Raw genomic sequence first — 16,214 nt, 5'->3', positions numbered from 1 at the left:
TAACGTCAATAACATAACGTCAACATAACGTCAATAACGTCTTCATTCTGCTTCGCGGTGCACAGCATACAGAAGAAGTGTATCCGACAGCCACGACTCTACTGACGCCACCCACTCTCACCAACCCACACTGAGCAGGCGAGGTGAAGTATGGTCAAGTTAATAAACCCCACGGGGTGTGCAGAGGCCCTCGTATAGCAGTGGACGCGTGGAGCACAAAGAGGAGGGGGTATGGGAGAGGAGGAGGAGCGGGCGCGACTAGTCCATCACCTGCCCCTTCTGGTAGACGACGTCTCCCCGCGACACGGCCATGGACGATGGCGCGAGCGAGCGAGCCCGCAAAGAGGCCCCCCAGGAGCTTTGAAACCTCGCAGGAGAAGCGCGCGACTGAAGGTGGTGGTGGTGGTTGTTGTTGGCGGCGGCGGTGGTGGTGAAGCCAAGCCGGCCGGTTCCCTTACGTAACGAACACAACAGCAGCAGCAAGGAGACACGCTGCTTTAGCTGGGTGTTGTTTATCCGAGCTTATCGAAGGCCGCCTCTCTCGCTGCCTCCTAGTGAAGGGAGCGCGCGCCCCATGTGCGCCCTGAACGCCGCCACCGCAAACCTGCGACTCGCCGCCGGCGGCCATCTTACGCAAGGGAAGCGTCGCCCGCCGCTGTGAATGGGAAAGCCGGCGATTGACGTCATCAACACGTCACCACTTCACCTCCCCCCTCACCACGCCGAAACGGAACACGGGGATTGGGCCAAAGAGGGAAACTCTTCCCTGTGTAAGATGGCCGACAGGAACGCGTACACCGCGGCAGCGCTATGGACCCCGCCCCCTTCTCCCCGTCTCCCACTCCCCCGCCATTATGCTCCCCGCTACCGCTATAGGCGCTGCGCGAGACGCCGCGTGATAAAAATGTTTTATGATTAATTAGGGCGCAACCTCGGTCTGTGACGTAACAAACATAATTGTTGGGGGCGGTGTCAGCTGACGTCACTGGCAGGTATCGAATTTCTAAGCGCGTCACATCCGCGCGTCACATCCGCGCGTCACATCCGGCGATGACGTTGCAATCATCACAGGCTAAATACACGTGACGCTCGCACGTGACGCTCACACTCCAACTGGCTCCTCGCTGGCAACACGCGTGGTCAAGATGTTGCTGCTGCATGGGGTCAAGGCGTTTGTCATGTTGACCTTGATTCACATTACCGGATTGGTCGATTATAAAGGAGACAGTGCCAAGTACCCGACCCCGACTCCATTGTGCACAAAGCCCTACATAGACCCGCTGCCATGCGTTGTGTCACGGCTGATGGGCATTGCGATAGTGATGATGGCTGTGATCCAGATATTCCTGTGGCGTCGTTGGAGCTGTAACCTATCCGACGCCGAGCGTTACAGCGCCATGCTGTGCGAGGACAACGTGAAGCTGCGTCAAAGAACAAGCACGGTGGAAGACGACAACGCCACCCTGAGGGTGAGGGAGGCGGCGACGCGTAAGGACAATGAGGCGTTGCGTCGAGAGATGCTGCTTCAGGAGAGGGCGATGGTGCTGCATCCACAGATGCTGCATGAGGAGAGCCGGCTCGTAGAGAAGGAGAATCAACGGCTGCGTCACGAGAACGAGAAGCTGATTCGCGCCGCAGCCGTCAACGTCAGCACCTCCACCAATGTCACCGACGATAACGACGTGACCGCCACCACCACCGCCACCATTTACACGACGCCAACACCGCCGCCACTATTGCCACCACCGAGACGAAAAAACTTACATTTCGATGACTCAGAAACCCCTTTCATAAAACGATTTAATTTTATAAGTTAAAGAAGCCCAAATCAAACGTCACACATAAAGGCCAAAGACAAAGAACCCCTGTATAGCGGTAACATACTGTTTGGAGAAGGGCTGTTAGTAAGGACTTATGACCTATACGACCGCTCATCACACACACACATGCACACACAAATGGATGCATACTCACGCAAGTGCCTGGCTTCCTAAAGGTTTCCGATCCTGAGGACCCTTTGTAAGTCGAGTGGTTCGTAAGTCGGGATGCAATAATGAACTGTATTTAAATGCACATACCCGTCAGTGTTATAAAATGTGTTATGGTTAAACAAATAAATTCGTTGAAAAATAGTGTTTTTTAAAACATCGGTTTTATTAACAATTTCGTTTAACTCACGGTCGAGAAGTGCATCAATGTCGCCTGAGACACGCGGCACCTGCTTTTTGTGATCACTGTTACGTTGCATTTATGGCTTTTATTTTGGTGATTTCAAAAACGTTTTATTGGTTTTGGCCATGTTTTCGTTTATTGTAGTACGGAGTTAAGACTGATGGCCTAAATCATAGTTGTCTTGTGGTTGTTGTTATTTGACTTGCATCCCACTGGTATTTTTGCACACAGCGTTGGTGTACGGTGCTATTTCAGGAATATTCTGATGTTTTTTCCTGGATTTTCTGTTTCCACAGTCACATAGTCACTTTAAAATGTTTTCTTGTTCATGTTTTTGTTTTTTGTTTGTTGCGGTTGCACCTGATTCAAGAGCCGAATGGCTCACAGGGCTATACCAAATAAATGGAACTATGAACTATGTGTGAGCCGATTCCACAGTTTAGGGACCGCGGCGTTTTTTGCCTACACAATTATATATATAATAAGGCGTCCATACAAAATGTAAATTGCCTTAAAGTAGCGAATTAATTGATGCCAATTTTTATACTGGCATGCATTGTCACCGGATCTGAGTACGTGTGCAAAATGTGGAATTGATTGGACAACGGGAAGTGGACCAAATTTTGATTACAAGATTTGACCACGACAAACAGAGGAATCAAGTTAATTAAAACCGTTGAAAAAGGGACGAATTGTTAAGCTTCTAAATAATTATTGTACATTTGCATGTAACACTCTAAAAATAATTCCTGCATAGTAAATGCAACTTAAAATAAAGTAACATATAAAGAAATAAATCCGTTTTGTTTTCGTTACCTTGAGTCCTGATGCTGGCTTGGTTGTGTAGGCGAATTGAATGGTTAATTAAAAGATAGTGACGCAAGCGAGTGTGGTGAAGGGCACCTTTCAGGAAACTTTTCTTGAAATCTTTCTGGAGAGATTGGTCGGGTTGGCTCTGGCTCTCTTTCAACATTCATGAAAAACCTATCAAGGGAAACTTGGACAGAGGCCATATTATTTTGTTCATATATCTTTAAATACAGTGGAAACTCAACCCATCACTGCCAACTCTAGAGACATTGGTGAATCTATATAAGTTAAAGCTTTCATGACTGCAGTAATTCATATTATTAGCTCTTTCGGTAAAGTCACGTTGAAGGAAAACAATAATATATATAAAACAATAAAAATTCTCACGACGTTTCGACCATAACGCAAACGGTCATCATCAGGTGTGAAAAACCAACGGCAAGAAACATTTGGCGTGTTGCATTTATTTATTTTTAAACGGTGCATTTATTCATTTATTTAATCAATAGTTCACGCTTACGGTGGCTTTCAGACAGCATGCATTAATTTTTCGTCTCCCCCCTCCTCTTTTCAGAACATAGATGGACTCGTCCTTCTAAACAAACTGTCAAATCGCTATCCGTGGCGCTAACGTTTTTTTAAATAAATACAAACACCGTTTGAAAATAAATAAATGCAAACCGCCACTTCTTTCAAATGTTTCTTGCCGTTGGTTTTCACACCTGATGATGACCGTTTGCGTTATGGTCGAAACGTCGTGAGAATTTTTATTGTTTTATATATTTTTTATTGTTTTATTGTTTCCCTTCAACGTGACTTTACCGAAAGAGCTAAGAATATGAATCAGAATGGGTTTTATTCGCCATGAAAGTTCACACCGACACGGAATTTACTTTGGCAGGATGGTGCATACATTCAACATATAGGAATCTAAAATCTTAAATAAGTTTTAAACAAGTCTTACTGTAATAATAAGGGTTAAAAGTCTAACTAACACCAAGGGGCTGAAGTATATAAAATTGAATAAATATCGAATATAAAATAGCTTTAAGATATAATTTAAAAATAAAAAATACAAATAGGTTAACATAGTTAATATCGGAAAGGTGTCATTATGTAGATAAAATGTAGAATCTACATGAGTTAGGATTTTGAACCTCAAAAATAGTCAAGCCAGCTTCAAAATACCGGAAATCTTTTTCTCAGTGACGTCAGCTTAATCTGTAAACTCTTCTGCCTCCAGTTACATGAGATCCTCATTGGTCCTATCTTGTGAATGAACTTTATCGGCCTCAATCTCCTGCTCAATTTGCTTTCCCAATCCAACGATTTTTGTCAATGACTGTGGACATTGTTTCCTCAACCCCCCTGAAATAATTCACATATTGAGAGCAAAGCTTTTTCCAAACACCATTCATGTTTGTCTGCTGCACCTCATTCCAAGGCCCTGGAATGAGGGGACTGCCCGCATACAACAACAGCAGCCACTATAAATTAGCCAGGCAGGTGCTTTCTTTTGGTGGGCAGAGTGATGGCAATGCCACAACTCTTCGTGGCAACCCTGTAGGTTCAGCCACCCGTGCACTTGCTTTGGTCAGGAGGTACAGATACACGAAGTGAGACATATCGACAGAGACACACAGACACGGACACGGAGCTGCCAGGCGCGGTTCGTCCTCCCTAGGCGCGTTGGGGCGCTGCCCCAACTAGCTGGAGAAGATGAAATAATTTCTCAAATTAAAAAAAATACTTTTATATGAATCTATTTATTTTGATTTAAAGCTTTCGTGACTGCAGTAATTCATATTCTTAGCTCTTTCGGTAAAGTAACGTTGAAGGGAAACAATAAAATAAATATTGTTTTATATATTTTATTGTTTCCCTTCAACATGACTTTACCGAAAGAGCTAAGAATATAAATCGTCTTGTGTTTAAAAATATGATTGTTTCAACGTGAATTGCTTAATGAAGGTAACATTTTAAATTCGCATTTGAAACCGCTGCATAGCCAGTGTGATTTGTGCCTCGGGGAGGTCTCGGGGCGGCTGTGAAGGCGTCTGAGTGAGAGGTTTCCCACTTCAGTCGTTGCCATTCGCTTCTGATTTCAGCCACTGCGTTTGACACCCATTCAGGGCGGTGCATAAGACGCACGTGGCTGCAGTGAGACGATGTCACAGCGCTCGGTGGCACTGCGAAAATATTTAATAGAGCAGCAGGTCACGGTTTTTGGCAGTGTCAAAGGGTTGTTGTTGTAGTGTGGACTTGAGAGGGTAATGGGGACAGCATTTGAGTGTTTTGTTATTTTGTGTCGTATTGTTTATAAATGCCCACCGTTGCGAGATAGCACAGTTCAAGAAGTACTTTCAACGGGGGTGCCGATAACATGACGAGGTTTTCTTCGTGAGAACGCCACCGTTACAGGCGTCACGACAGCCCCACCTCGTGGACATGTCACGAGCCGCCTCTAGCAGGTGCACAAACACAAGAACAACAACAACCGCCATTCGCCACTAAGTGGCGGTGACGTCAACACGACGCTTGTGCCAGGTCATGTGCACCTTGAGGCCATGATACGACACACGACGCTTGTGCCAGGTCATGTGCACCTTGAGGCCATGAGGCACGAACACAGACACACAAACGCGGAGACGCAGCGATTTAATGGATGAACGAGCTTTCTAAATCTCGTTTCAATGGTCACTTTTATTCAATAAACTATGTTCAATGAGTTTAACACGTAGGCTTTCGCGACCCATATTATCCATAATAAAGGTTTTGTTTTGGGTCGCGTAAATATCAATGCGTCGTGAAACACGCACAAGTTGTGCATATTCCCAGTCGTTTTCTCCAGTCGTGCATCCTCCCTCACGCACTTAGCCAGCTCGTTGTAGGCAACTTTTATTTTACACTCGAATTAATCTGGAGCTGTGCCCTCTACCAGAAGAAACTCGACTCCCAGAGACCACTCTCGGTTGATGGTGGTGAAGAAGCCAAGGCTGTCGGTCCCTTACGTAATTAATACTGCAACAACAAGGAGACACGTGAGTTGGTTGTCATTGGTGGTTATTGGCAGTGGAAGGCCGCGTGTCTTGCTGCCTCAGAGAGAAGAGAAAGGCGCTGGAATGCGACGAGAAAAAAACTGCCCTGCAACTTCAAACTCGCAAACGATTGTCACCAGCGGCCATCTTACGTGAGGGAAGCGTCGCCCGTTGTGGTGAACGGGAAATCCGGCGATTACGTCATCAACACGCCCCCCCCTTCACCTCCCCCCGTTTGCCCCCCCCCCGTTATCCTCCCTGAGGCAATATAAATAAATAATAAGAGCGCGGCACGGTCTGTGACGTCACTAATCCAATTTGGGGGCGGGGGCAGCGCGTCACATCCGCTGATGACGTCGCAATCGTCACAGGCTTAATACACACGTGACGCTCACACGCAAGCCTCACACCTGACCTGCCTTCGCGTTGGTAACACGTCGTGGCAAGATGCTGCTCCTGCATGTAGTCATACCGTTTGTCGCGTTGCTCTTGATTCACTTTTCCAGATTGGTTAAATACAAAGGAGGAGGCAGTGTCAACTACCCGACTCCATTGGTCACAAAGCCCAACATAGACCCCTTGCCATGCGTTGTGTCACAGCAGCTCATGGCCGTTGCGATAATGATGATGGCTGTGATCCAGATATTCCTGTGGCGACGTTGGAGCTGTAACCTATCCAACACCCAGCGTTACAGCGCCATGCTGTGTGAGGAAAACGTGAAGCTGCGTCAAAGAAGAAGCACGGTGGAAGACGACAACGCATTCCTCAGGTTCAGGGAGGCGGAGATGCGTAAAGACAATGAGGCGTTGCGTCTAGAGATACTGCTTCGGGAGAACGCAATGGTGCTGAATCCACAGATGCTGCGTGAAAAGAACTGGCTCGTAAAGAAGGAGAATCAACGGCTGCGTCACGAGAACGAGAAGCTGATTCGTGCCGCAGCTGCCAACGCCGCCACGGCCAACGTCTCCGCCAATGCCGCGGACGCTCCCACCGCCGCGAACGCCGACGCCGATGACGCCACCACCGCCGCTATCACGACTAACGAGGAGACCTCCTTTGCTGCCACGGCCAACACCACATCGTCCACCAATGCCGCAGACGCTCCCACCGCCTCGAACGCCGACGGTGATGACGCTACCGCCTCCATCGCCGCCACTGACACCCCCACCGCCAACGTCACCAACAAGACCAAGAAGCTTAAATTTCGATGTCTCAGAAACTTCTTTCGTAAACGCTTCAATTTGACACGTTTAAGAGCCCGGATAAAAACATCACCCACATAAAGGCAAAAGACAAAGAACCCCCGTATAGCCTTAACAGACTGTTTGGATAATGGCTGTTAGCAAGGACGTATGACGTACACGACCACTCCTCACACACACATGGACACACACACGCACGTGCCTGACTTACTAATGGGTTCTGTTGCTGAGAACCCTTCGTAAGTCGAATGGTTTGTCAGTCGGGAAGCAATAATGTACTGTATTTAAATGCACATATCCGTCGATGTCATAAAATGTGTTATGGTTAAACAAAAAAAGGGAAGCACTGTTAAGCTTATAAATAATTATTGTATATTTGCATGTAACACTCTAAAAAATGTACTGTATGGTAAATACAACTTAAAATAAAGTAACATAAAAAGAAATTCGTTTTGTTTTCGTTACCTTGAGTCCTGATGCTGGCTTGGTTGTGTAGGAGAAATTGTTAATTAAAATAATTTTGAGTTAAAGCTTTGGTGACTGCAGTAATTCATATTCTTAGCTCTTTCGGTAAAGTCACGTTGAAGGGAAACAATAAAATATATAAAATAAAATTCTCACGTTTCGACTGCAACACAAACGGCAACATTTGAAAAAATGTTTCTTGCCGTTGGTTTTCACACCTGATGATGACTACTTGTGTTGCAGTCGAAACGTCGTGAGAATTTTATTGTTTTATATATATTTTATTGTTTTATTGTTTCCCTTCAACGTGACTTTACCAAAAGAACCAAGAATATGAATCACTGCAGTCACGAAAGTTTAAATAAAAATAAAGGTCTTGTTTTGGGTCGCGTAAATATCAATGCGTCGTGAAACCCGCACAAGTTGTGCATTTTCCCAGTTGTTTTCTCCAGTCGTGCATCCTCCCTCACGCACTTAGCCAGCTCGTTGTAGGCAACTTTTATTTTACACTCGAATTAATCTGGAGCTGTGCCCTCTACCAGAAGAAACTCGACTCCCAGAGACCACTCTCGGTTGATGGTGGTGAAGAAGCCAAGGCTGTCGATCCCTTACGTAATTAATACTGCAACAACAACAAGGAGACACGTGAGTTGGTTGTCATTGGTGGTTATTGGCAGTGGAAGGCCGCGTGTCTTGCTGCCTCAGAGAGAAGAGAAAGGCGCTGGAATGCGACGAGAAAAAAACTGCCCTGCAACTTCAAACTCGCAAACGATTGTCACCAGCGGCCATCTTACGTGAGGGAAGCGTCGCCCCTTGTGAACGGGAAATCCGGCGATGACGTCTTCAACACGCCCCTCCACCTCCCCCCGTTTGCCCCCCCCCCCCACCGTTATCCTCCCCGCTACCGCTAGGGGCGCTGCGCGAGACGCCGCGCGAGGCTAAATAAATAAATAAGTTCGCGGCTCGGCCTGAGGCGTCATTGATCCAATTTGGGGGCGCGGGCAGCGCGTCACATCCGCTGATGACGTCGCAATCGTCACAGGCTTAATACACACGTGACGCTCACACGCGAGTCTCACACCTGACCTGGCTTCGCGTTGGTAACGTCGTGGCAAGATGCTGCTCCTGCATGTAGTCATACCGTTTGTCGCGTTGCTCTTGATTCACTTTTACAGATTGGTTGACTACAAAGGAGGAGGCAGTGTCAACTACCCGACTCCATTGGTCACAAAGCCCAATATAGACCCCTTGCCATGCGTTGTGTCACAGCAGCTCATGGCCGTTGCGATAGTGATGATGGCTGTGATCCAGATATTCCTGTGGCGACGTTGGAGCTGTAACCTATCCAACACCCAGCGTTACAGCACCATGCTGTGCGAGGAAAACGTGAAGCTGCGTCAAAGAAGACGCATGGTGGAAGACGACAATGCATTCCTTAGGTTCAGGGAGGCGGAGACGCGTAAAGACAATGAGGCGTTGCGTCTAGAGATACTGCTTCGGGATAACGCAATGGTGCTGAATCAACAGATGCTGTGTGAACAGAACTGGCTCGTAAAGAAGGAGAATCAATGGCTGCGTCACGAGAACGAGAAGCTGATTCGTGCCGCAGCCGCCCACGCCGCCACGGCCAACGTCTCCGCCAATGCTGCCGACGCTCCCACCGCCGCGAACGCCGACGCCGATGACGCCACCACCGCCGCTATCACGACTAACGAGGAGACCTCTTTTGCTGCCACAGCCAACACCACATCGTCCACCAATGCCGCAGACGCTCCCACCGCCTCGAACGCCGACGCTGATGACGCTACCGCCTCCATCGCCGCCACTGACACCCCCACCGCCAACGTCACCAACAAGACCAAGAAGCTTAAATTTCGATGTCTCAGAAACTTATTTCGTAAACGCTTCAATTTGACACGTTTAAGAGCCCGAATAAAAACATCACCCACATAAAGGCAAAAGACAAAGGACCCCCGTATAGCCTTAACAGACTGTTTGGATAATGGCTGTTAGCAAGGACGTATGACGTACACGACCACTCCTCACACACACATGGACACACACGCACGTGCCTGACTTACTAATGGGTTCTGTTCCTGAGGACCCTTCGTAAGTTGAATGGTTTGTCAGTCGGGAAGCAACAATGTACTGTATTTAAATGCACATATCCGTCGGTGTCATAAAATGTGTTATGGTTAAACAAAAAAAGGGAAGCACTGTTAAGCTTATAAATAAGAATTATTGTATATTTGCATGTAACACTCTAAAAAATGTACTGTATGGTAAATACAACTTAAAGTAAAGTAACATGAAAATACATTCGTTTTGTTTTCGTTACCTTGAGTCCTGATGCTGGCTTGGTTGTGTAGGAGAAATTAATTGTTAATTAAAAGAAGAATTTTTATTTAAAGCTTTGATGACTGCAGTAATTCATATTCTTAGCTCTGTCGGTAAAGTCACGTTGATGGGAAACAATAAAATAATAAAATATATATAAAATAATAAAAATTCTCACGTTTCGACTGCAACACAAGCAGTCATCATCAGCTGTGAAAACCAACGGCAAGAACATTTTCACACCTGATGATGACCGTTTCTGTTATGGTCGAAACGTCGTGAGAATTTTTATTGTTTTATATATATTTTGTTTCTCTTCAACGTGACTTTACCGAAAGAACCAAGAATACGAATCACTGCAGTCACGAAAGCTTTAAATAAAAATAAAGGTTTTGTTTTGGGTCGCGTAAATATCAATGCGTCGTGAAACCCGCACAAGTTGTGCATATTCCCAGTTGTTTTCTCCAGTCGTGCATCCTCCCTCACGCACTTAGCCAGCTCGTTGTAGGCAACTTTTACTTTACACTCGAATTAATCTGGAGCTGTGCCCTCTACCAGAAGAAGCTCGACTCCCAGAGACCACTCTCGGTTGATGGTGGTAAAGAAGCCAAGGCTGCCGGTCCCTTAGGTAATTAATACTGCAACAACAACAAGGAGACACGTGAGTTGGTTGTCACTGGTGGCTATTGGCAGTGGAAGGCCGCGTGTCTTGCTGCCTCAGAGAGAAGAGAAAGGCGCTGGAATACGACGAGAAAAAAAACTGCCCTGCAACTTCAAACTCGCAAACGATTGTCACCAGCGGCCATCTTACGTGAGGGAAGCGTCGCCCGTTGTTGTGAACGGGATAGCCGGCGATGACGTTATCAACACGCGCGCCCCCCCCCCTCACCTCTCCGTCCCCCCCACGCCGTGAGGGGACACAGAGATTGGCAAAAGCGAGAAACTTTTCCCTGTGTAAGATGGCCGACAGCAACGCGTACACCGCGGCAGCGGTCCCGACCCCCCCTACCGTCCCCCCAAACCCCACCGTTATCCTCCCCGCTACCGCTAGGGGCGCTGCACAAAAAACCGCGCGAGTCAAAATAAATAAATAGGGCGCACCTCGGTCTGTGACGTCACAGACCCCATATTTTGGAGGGGGGGTCAGCTGACCTGCCCGGCCGGTGTCGGATTCTAACCGCGTCACATCCGCCGATGACGTCACATTCGTCACAGGATAAATACACGTGAGAGGGCGATGGTGCTGCATCCACAGATGCTGCATGAGAGCCGGCTCGTAGAGAAGGAGAATCAACGGCTGCGTCACGAGAACGAGAAGCTGATTCGTGCCGCAGCCGTCAACGTCAGCACCTCCACCAATGTCACGGACACTCCCAACGCACCGAACGCCAACACCAACAACGCCATCACCACGACGCCAACACCGCCGCCACTAATGCCATTGCCAAGACGAATAAACTTTCATTTTTATGGCTCAGAAACCTCTTTCAATCAACTATTTCATTTTAAAAGTTAAAAAGCCCGAATTAAAACATCACACACAAAGGCAAAAGACAAAGAACCCCCGCATAGCCTTCACAGACTGTTTGGACAAGGGCTTTTAGCAAGGACGTATAACCTACACGACCGCTCCTCACAAAGACAAAGATCCCCCGTTTTGCCTAAACAGACTGTAGGGGCAGGTGCTGTTAGCGAGCACCTATGAAGGCCGAAATGGTACACGAGTGGGTGGGTGGCCAGCACCACGCCCGACTGCCTTTGTCTCCCCAGTGGTGATGTTTACACCGCACCAGGTACTCATTTGAGGCTGAGTCGACCTAGGGGAGGCCCGGGACCGGTTCAGATAATCATCATTGTTGGCCGTGAGAGGGAATTGAACCCGGGTCGCCAGGTTCATGGCGAAGCGCGCTAACAGCTACACTACCGCTCACACACACATGGACACACACATGGACACACACACACGCAAGTGCCTGACTTACTAATGGGTTCTGTTCCTGAAGACCCTTCATAAGTCGAATGGTTCGTAAGTCGGGACGCGATAATTTACTGTATTTAAATGCACATACCTGTAAGTGTTATAAAATGTGTTATGGTTAAACAAAAAAGGGAAGCATTGTTAGGCATAAAAATAACAATAATTGTACATTTGCCTGTAACACTGTAAAAAAATACTGTATGGGGAATACAACTCAAAATAAAGTTACGTGAAAATAAATTAATCCGATTTGTTTTCGTTACCTTGAGTCTAGTCACGTGGTAACACTGTGGTGGTATTGTGAGTAATGTATCACGTGGTAACACTGTGGGGGTATTGTGAGTAATGTATCACGTGGTAACACTGAGAGCCGCTTTAGGGGGTATTTGGCCTACTCTTTCACACGCTTTCCCCCATGATGTGCGACCTGCCGATCGATTAACCGCTCTAGTCGGCATGTAACAATCGCTTTTAATTCCTCGCCTAACAACACTCGCTCATTCGTATGACACACACGGCAACGCTCAAGTGTCCCACCAGGCGAATGTGCTAACGTAAGGTGGAAAGCCAGGGAAGGGGGGAGGATGGGACAAGGGTGGCGACGGGTAGGCCCACGGTGGGACGCTCTGCTTCTGCTTGTGACCCTTCTTCCATGCTCCGTGCCCACCCTTGGGTCTGCCTGGCATCTCGTAGTCGTCGGCGGAGGGGGCACTCTCCTGCGGCGTCGGCACACACACGGGAACGCACATCGGAGAGACGCTTTCGCGCGATTCTGCATTCCTTAAATGACTACGGCTTGACCTCGTATAACGGACCATGCTCATAACGACAGCCCGTTTATTACGAGCATAGCTGCAGTGGCGTTAATTCTCGTGTCGATTCGCATACTTCCACACAGCGTCCGGGTTACCTTAGCCACCCTACATATATAACGATCGTGCTCGCTGCCAAGCATCCAATCATTGATGGGTTTTTCTTTTGTATTCTATGAATAATGTACACATGTACCTGCCTGTATGTCATGTTTTAATTTAGCATTTGTTTAGGATGCCTGTTCAAATAAACCATTACAAATACACAGCGACACATTGACGCTGTCACGTGTTTCCTCAAGGTCCAGTTTAAGTTTTCATTCCAGGTTCGCTAGTGGTTCGTTCTAAAGAGGTAATATCTGTATTTACATAACATTACATATGGGCCTTCAAACTACGCACTGCATTGTTGGCACAGCATGTACTTCCACAATGACAGAGATCCCCCGCATAGCCTTTAACAGACTGTTGGGGCAAATGCTGTTTGAGAGCATCTATTAATGCCGGCACGGCACGCGATGGAGATGGTTGGCCAGCACAATGCTTGGCTGCCCTTGTTTCCTCAAATGTGGATATTTACACACAGCACCAGGTGACTATTTAAGGCTGAGGCAACCTACGGGAGGCACAGCAAAAGATTAAATATTAGCCACTGTCATTGGTCGAACTCAAGTTGCCGGGTTCGGGGCGTAGTGCACTGAACCGCACCACCACTGTACTTCCAATGGCACACGTAAAAGACAAAGATCTTCTTGAATTATAAACCATGTGGCAGACGAGTTTGTAATCTGACTTAAAAATCGATCGAAATAGCCTTCATGAAACGGGTTTTCTTCATGTTTTTACTTCTCTTCAAATGCAATGCATTTGGTTCAACGACGCTCCACATCTTTAATTCCCCACGCAGAAAAAAATCTTCGTCTTGTTAATCAACCTACTCGTATTGTTACGCTGCAACAGAAGGGCACCTCCTCACCTCCACCCTCGGTAACATGGCCGAATAAAACATCGGGCTGGGTCCACGTCCTGGCGAGAGCCACGTAGCTGCCAACGTTTAGGGGTTAGGCTGCTTTTCTTCACAAATGTATCAAAAGCTTCCTTTCCACCACAATGAAAGAATTATGCCATAATTTACAGCCCGTCATGAAACCATCTTGACAGATGAAGGTCTCACCATGCCGTATTGGGTCATGGGGGGGGAGTTGTTTGACCATACATCGCCATTTTGGTTTGTGCATGATGGTCAATGTGGTCCCAGGACTGGTTTTGAAAAGTTACAAGTTTAAGCCTTGGGGGAGGGGGGGGGGGTCGGGTTTTTGCACCACTGGCTCACAGCAAATGAACATTTGCCCCATTGCATGTTTTGAGCAGGAAAGGCAGCTCAACTCTCAACGAATCCATTCATCCGAATCCATCACAGCCCCGCCGCCCCGACTCACCTTGCCGGCCCGGGACGCTGAGTCGGCGTCACAGCTCGCGGCCGCGTCGCTCTCTCCGCCGGCGGCGGCGGCAGACTCCGTCGCTGGCGGCAGATCGGCGAGTTTCAGCTCATCCTCGTTGCCGTGGCCCGTGAAGACCACGACGCACGTGCCGGCGCTGGCATCCACCGACTTGATCGTGGCGTCGTAGACCACGCCGTCCTCGGACCAAGCAGCCTGGCACAGGTCGCCCGGCCTCCACTGGCACGCGAGAGGTTGGCACAGAGACGGGCAACGATTGACCCCGTCTAGCCGACGCGTGCCACTGGAGCAAGCGCTGTTGGCACACCTACGGAGGACGGCATGGCGCAACAAGGCGGCGATGCGGCCAGCACCACGCCTGGCTGCCTCGAGTCTCCACAAAGTAAACCGCTGTAGTCTGCGCTCCACCAACGGAAGAAAAGCAAAACTGCATTAACTCTCTCCTGAAGAGCTCCCGTGGCTGGAAGACCTCGACATCGGCATTTAGCTGAGGAAAATTGCCATCCGCAGGACTGTGTATGCTTACGTACAATTTGTTTCCTTGTTCTCAGTGTTGTCGCAGCGGGGAACACACAAAGGGACCGTTTGGCTAACCATCAAACTTTTGGCTCGATTTTTCACTGTGCACTTTCAGATTCGCTTCTGCGGCCATCTAGAACGCTCTTCCTTTCCGATATTAAGAAGCCACTGGAGCTACGCACTTTTACATCTAGACTGAAAACTAATTTCTTTAGAACTGCTTTTTGTCTTCAGTTTCTTGTACTTCCCCTGCACTTCTGACTAACGCGGTTGGCTATGTACGGTGCAAAACGTCGTGAGAATTTTAGTGTTTTATTTGTATTATTTTATTATTTCCCTTCTACGTGACTTTACCGAAAGAACCATTTTCACAGATGGTCCAGAATGGGGAGGTCAGCAAGGTACAACAGCAAAAAATACAAATGAAATGATAGGAGTGAAAAATAAAGAAAATGGTTAGCAAGTCACTAAATATAAACAAAGAAATTTATTAATTACGGGAGTCCGATTTATCAAGCTTGGGCAAGGCAGCAAAAAACAACAAAACAGTCCCAGGCCACACCGAGATAACACCACACGGTAGCAGTCTCTCAATAAAATGGCACATTAACACTGAGCTCGCATCTGGCTACAACTCCAAATGGCTCACACGGTGGAGCCTAAACAGACTGAGAGTGGATTTCGGCAGAAGCAACTCTCTCACGAAATCATGGGGGGTTTCCACGCAAAAGAAGAATTTGATTATGATAATATGGCTTTCCCCTTTCTGGCAATAAAACTGAAAGGGGAAAACCCTATTATCATAATTTAATACTGGCAAAGGAGGTTTCATGAAATAATTTGCTTGTCAGGAGAAGCAAACCTCATGGACCTTCTCCCTGAGATTTCCCTGCAGCACTACAATGCCAAACACCAGAAGCGGTGGCCTGTGAAGAATATTGGTGAAAGACCAATATAGGTTGGATAGCAGACACGACAAAGCGGACAACTATTAACATCACGCAGGTAATGGTCAAAGTTATAAATCACATTTGCAAATAAACGTGACAGCCACATCCAGAGCACCAGTAATCTTCTGCTTCAGGATATTTACCTTGTCGGAGGGCGACACGCTGCTCCTCTTGTGCCGTCTTCCGTGTCTTCGCCCGCTTGTTCACGGACTTTGTCTCCCCGTAGGTCTTGGGGCTCTCGCAAGTGGCGGTGCCATTTTTGAGCGCTGTCTGAAAGAACACGGGCGGTTAGTTGAGGTTGGTTGGGTTTCGTGTGGCCACGGCCATATACACTGACGTAGTCACGGGCCGTAGGTAACCCACCCCTGCTCTAAGACGTGTAGGACCGGGTGTCTCGATCTGCTTCTGTACATACACGTACTACTTTGGAACGGCTCGTAGAGTGTTGCCAACTCAGCAATTTTGTTGCT

At 47.7% G+C, this 16,214-nt stretch overlaps 1 protein-coding gene across 2 annotated transcripts in view; it reads right to left on the bottom strand.

Annotated features, from left to right (window-relative positions):
• LOC142922647 (uncharacterized) overlaps positions 1 to 16,214 on the bottom strand; it is a 64,231-nt gene that overhangs the window by 3,998 nt on the left and 44,019 nt on the right. For both annotated transcript variants that reach the window (XM_076063472.1, XM_076063473.1), the window contains 2 exons: positions 14,255 to 14,494; positions 12,558 to 12,719 (listed from right to left, as the gene is read on the bottom strand). In XM_076063472.1, the coding sequence (XP_075919587.1) occupies positions 12,558 to 12,719; positions 14,255 to 14,494 (402 nt within the window). The remainder of the gene's footprint in view (positions 1 to 12,557; positions 12,720 to 14,254; positions 14,495 to 16,214) is intronic.

This window comes from Petromyzon marinus, unplaced genomic scaffold (assembly GCF_048934315.1).
Source record: "Petromyzon marinus isolate PM22_M1 ecotype Great Lakes invasive population unplaced genomic scaffold, UKy_Petmar_22M1.pri1.0 PM_Scaffold_133, whole genome shotgun sequence".
NCBI lineage: Eukaryota > Metazoa > Chordata > Hyperoartia > Petromyzontiformes > Petromyzontidae > Petromyzon > Petromyzon marinus.
Note: the sequence above shows the minus strand (reverse complement) of the source record. Positions and strands in the feature narration are given on the sequence as shown.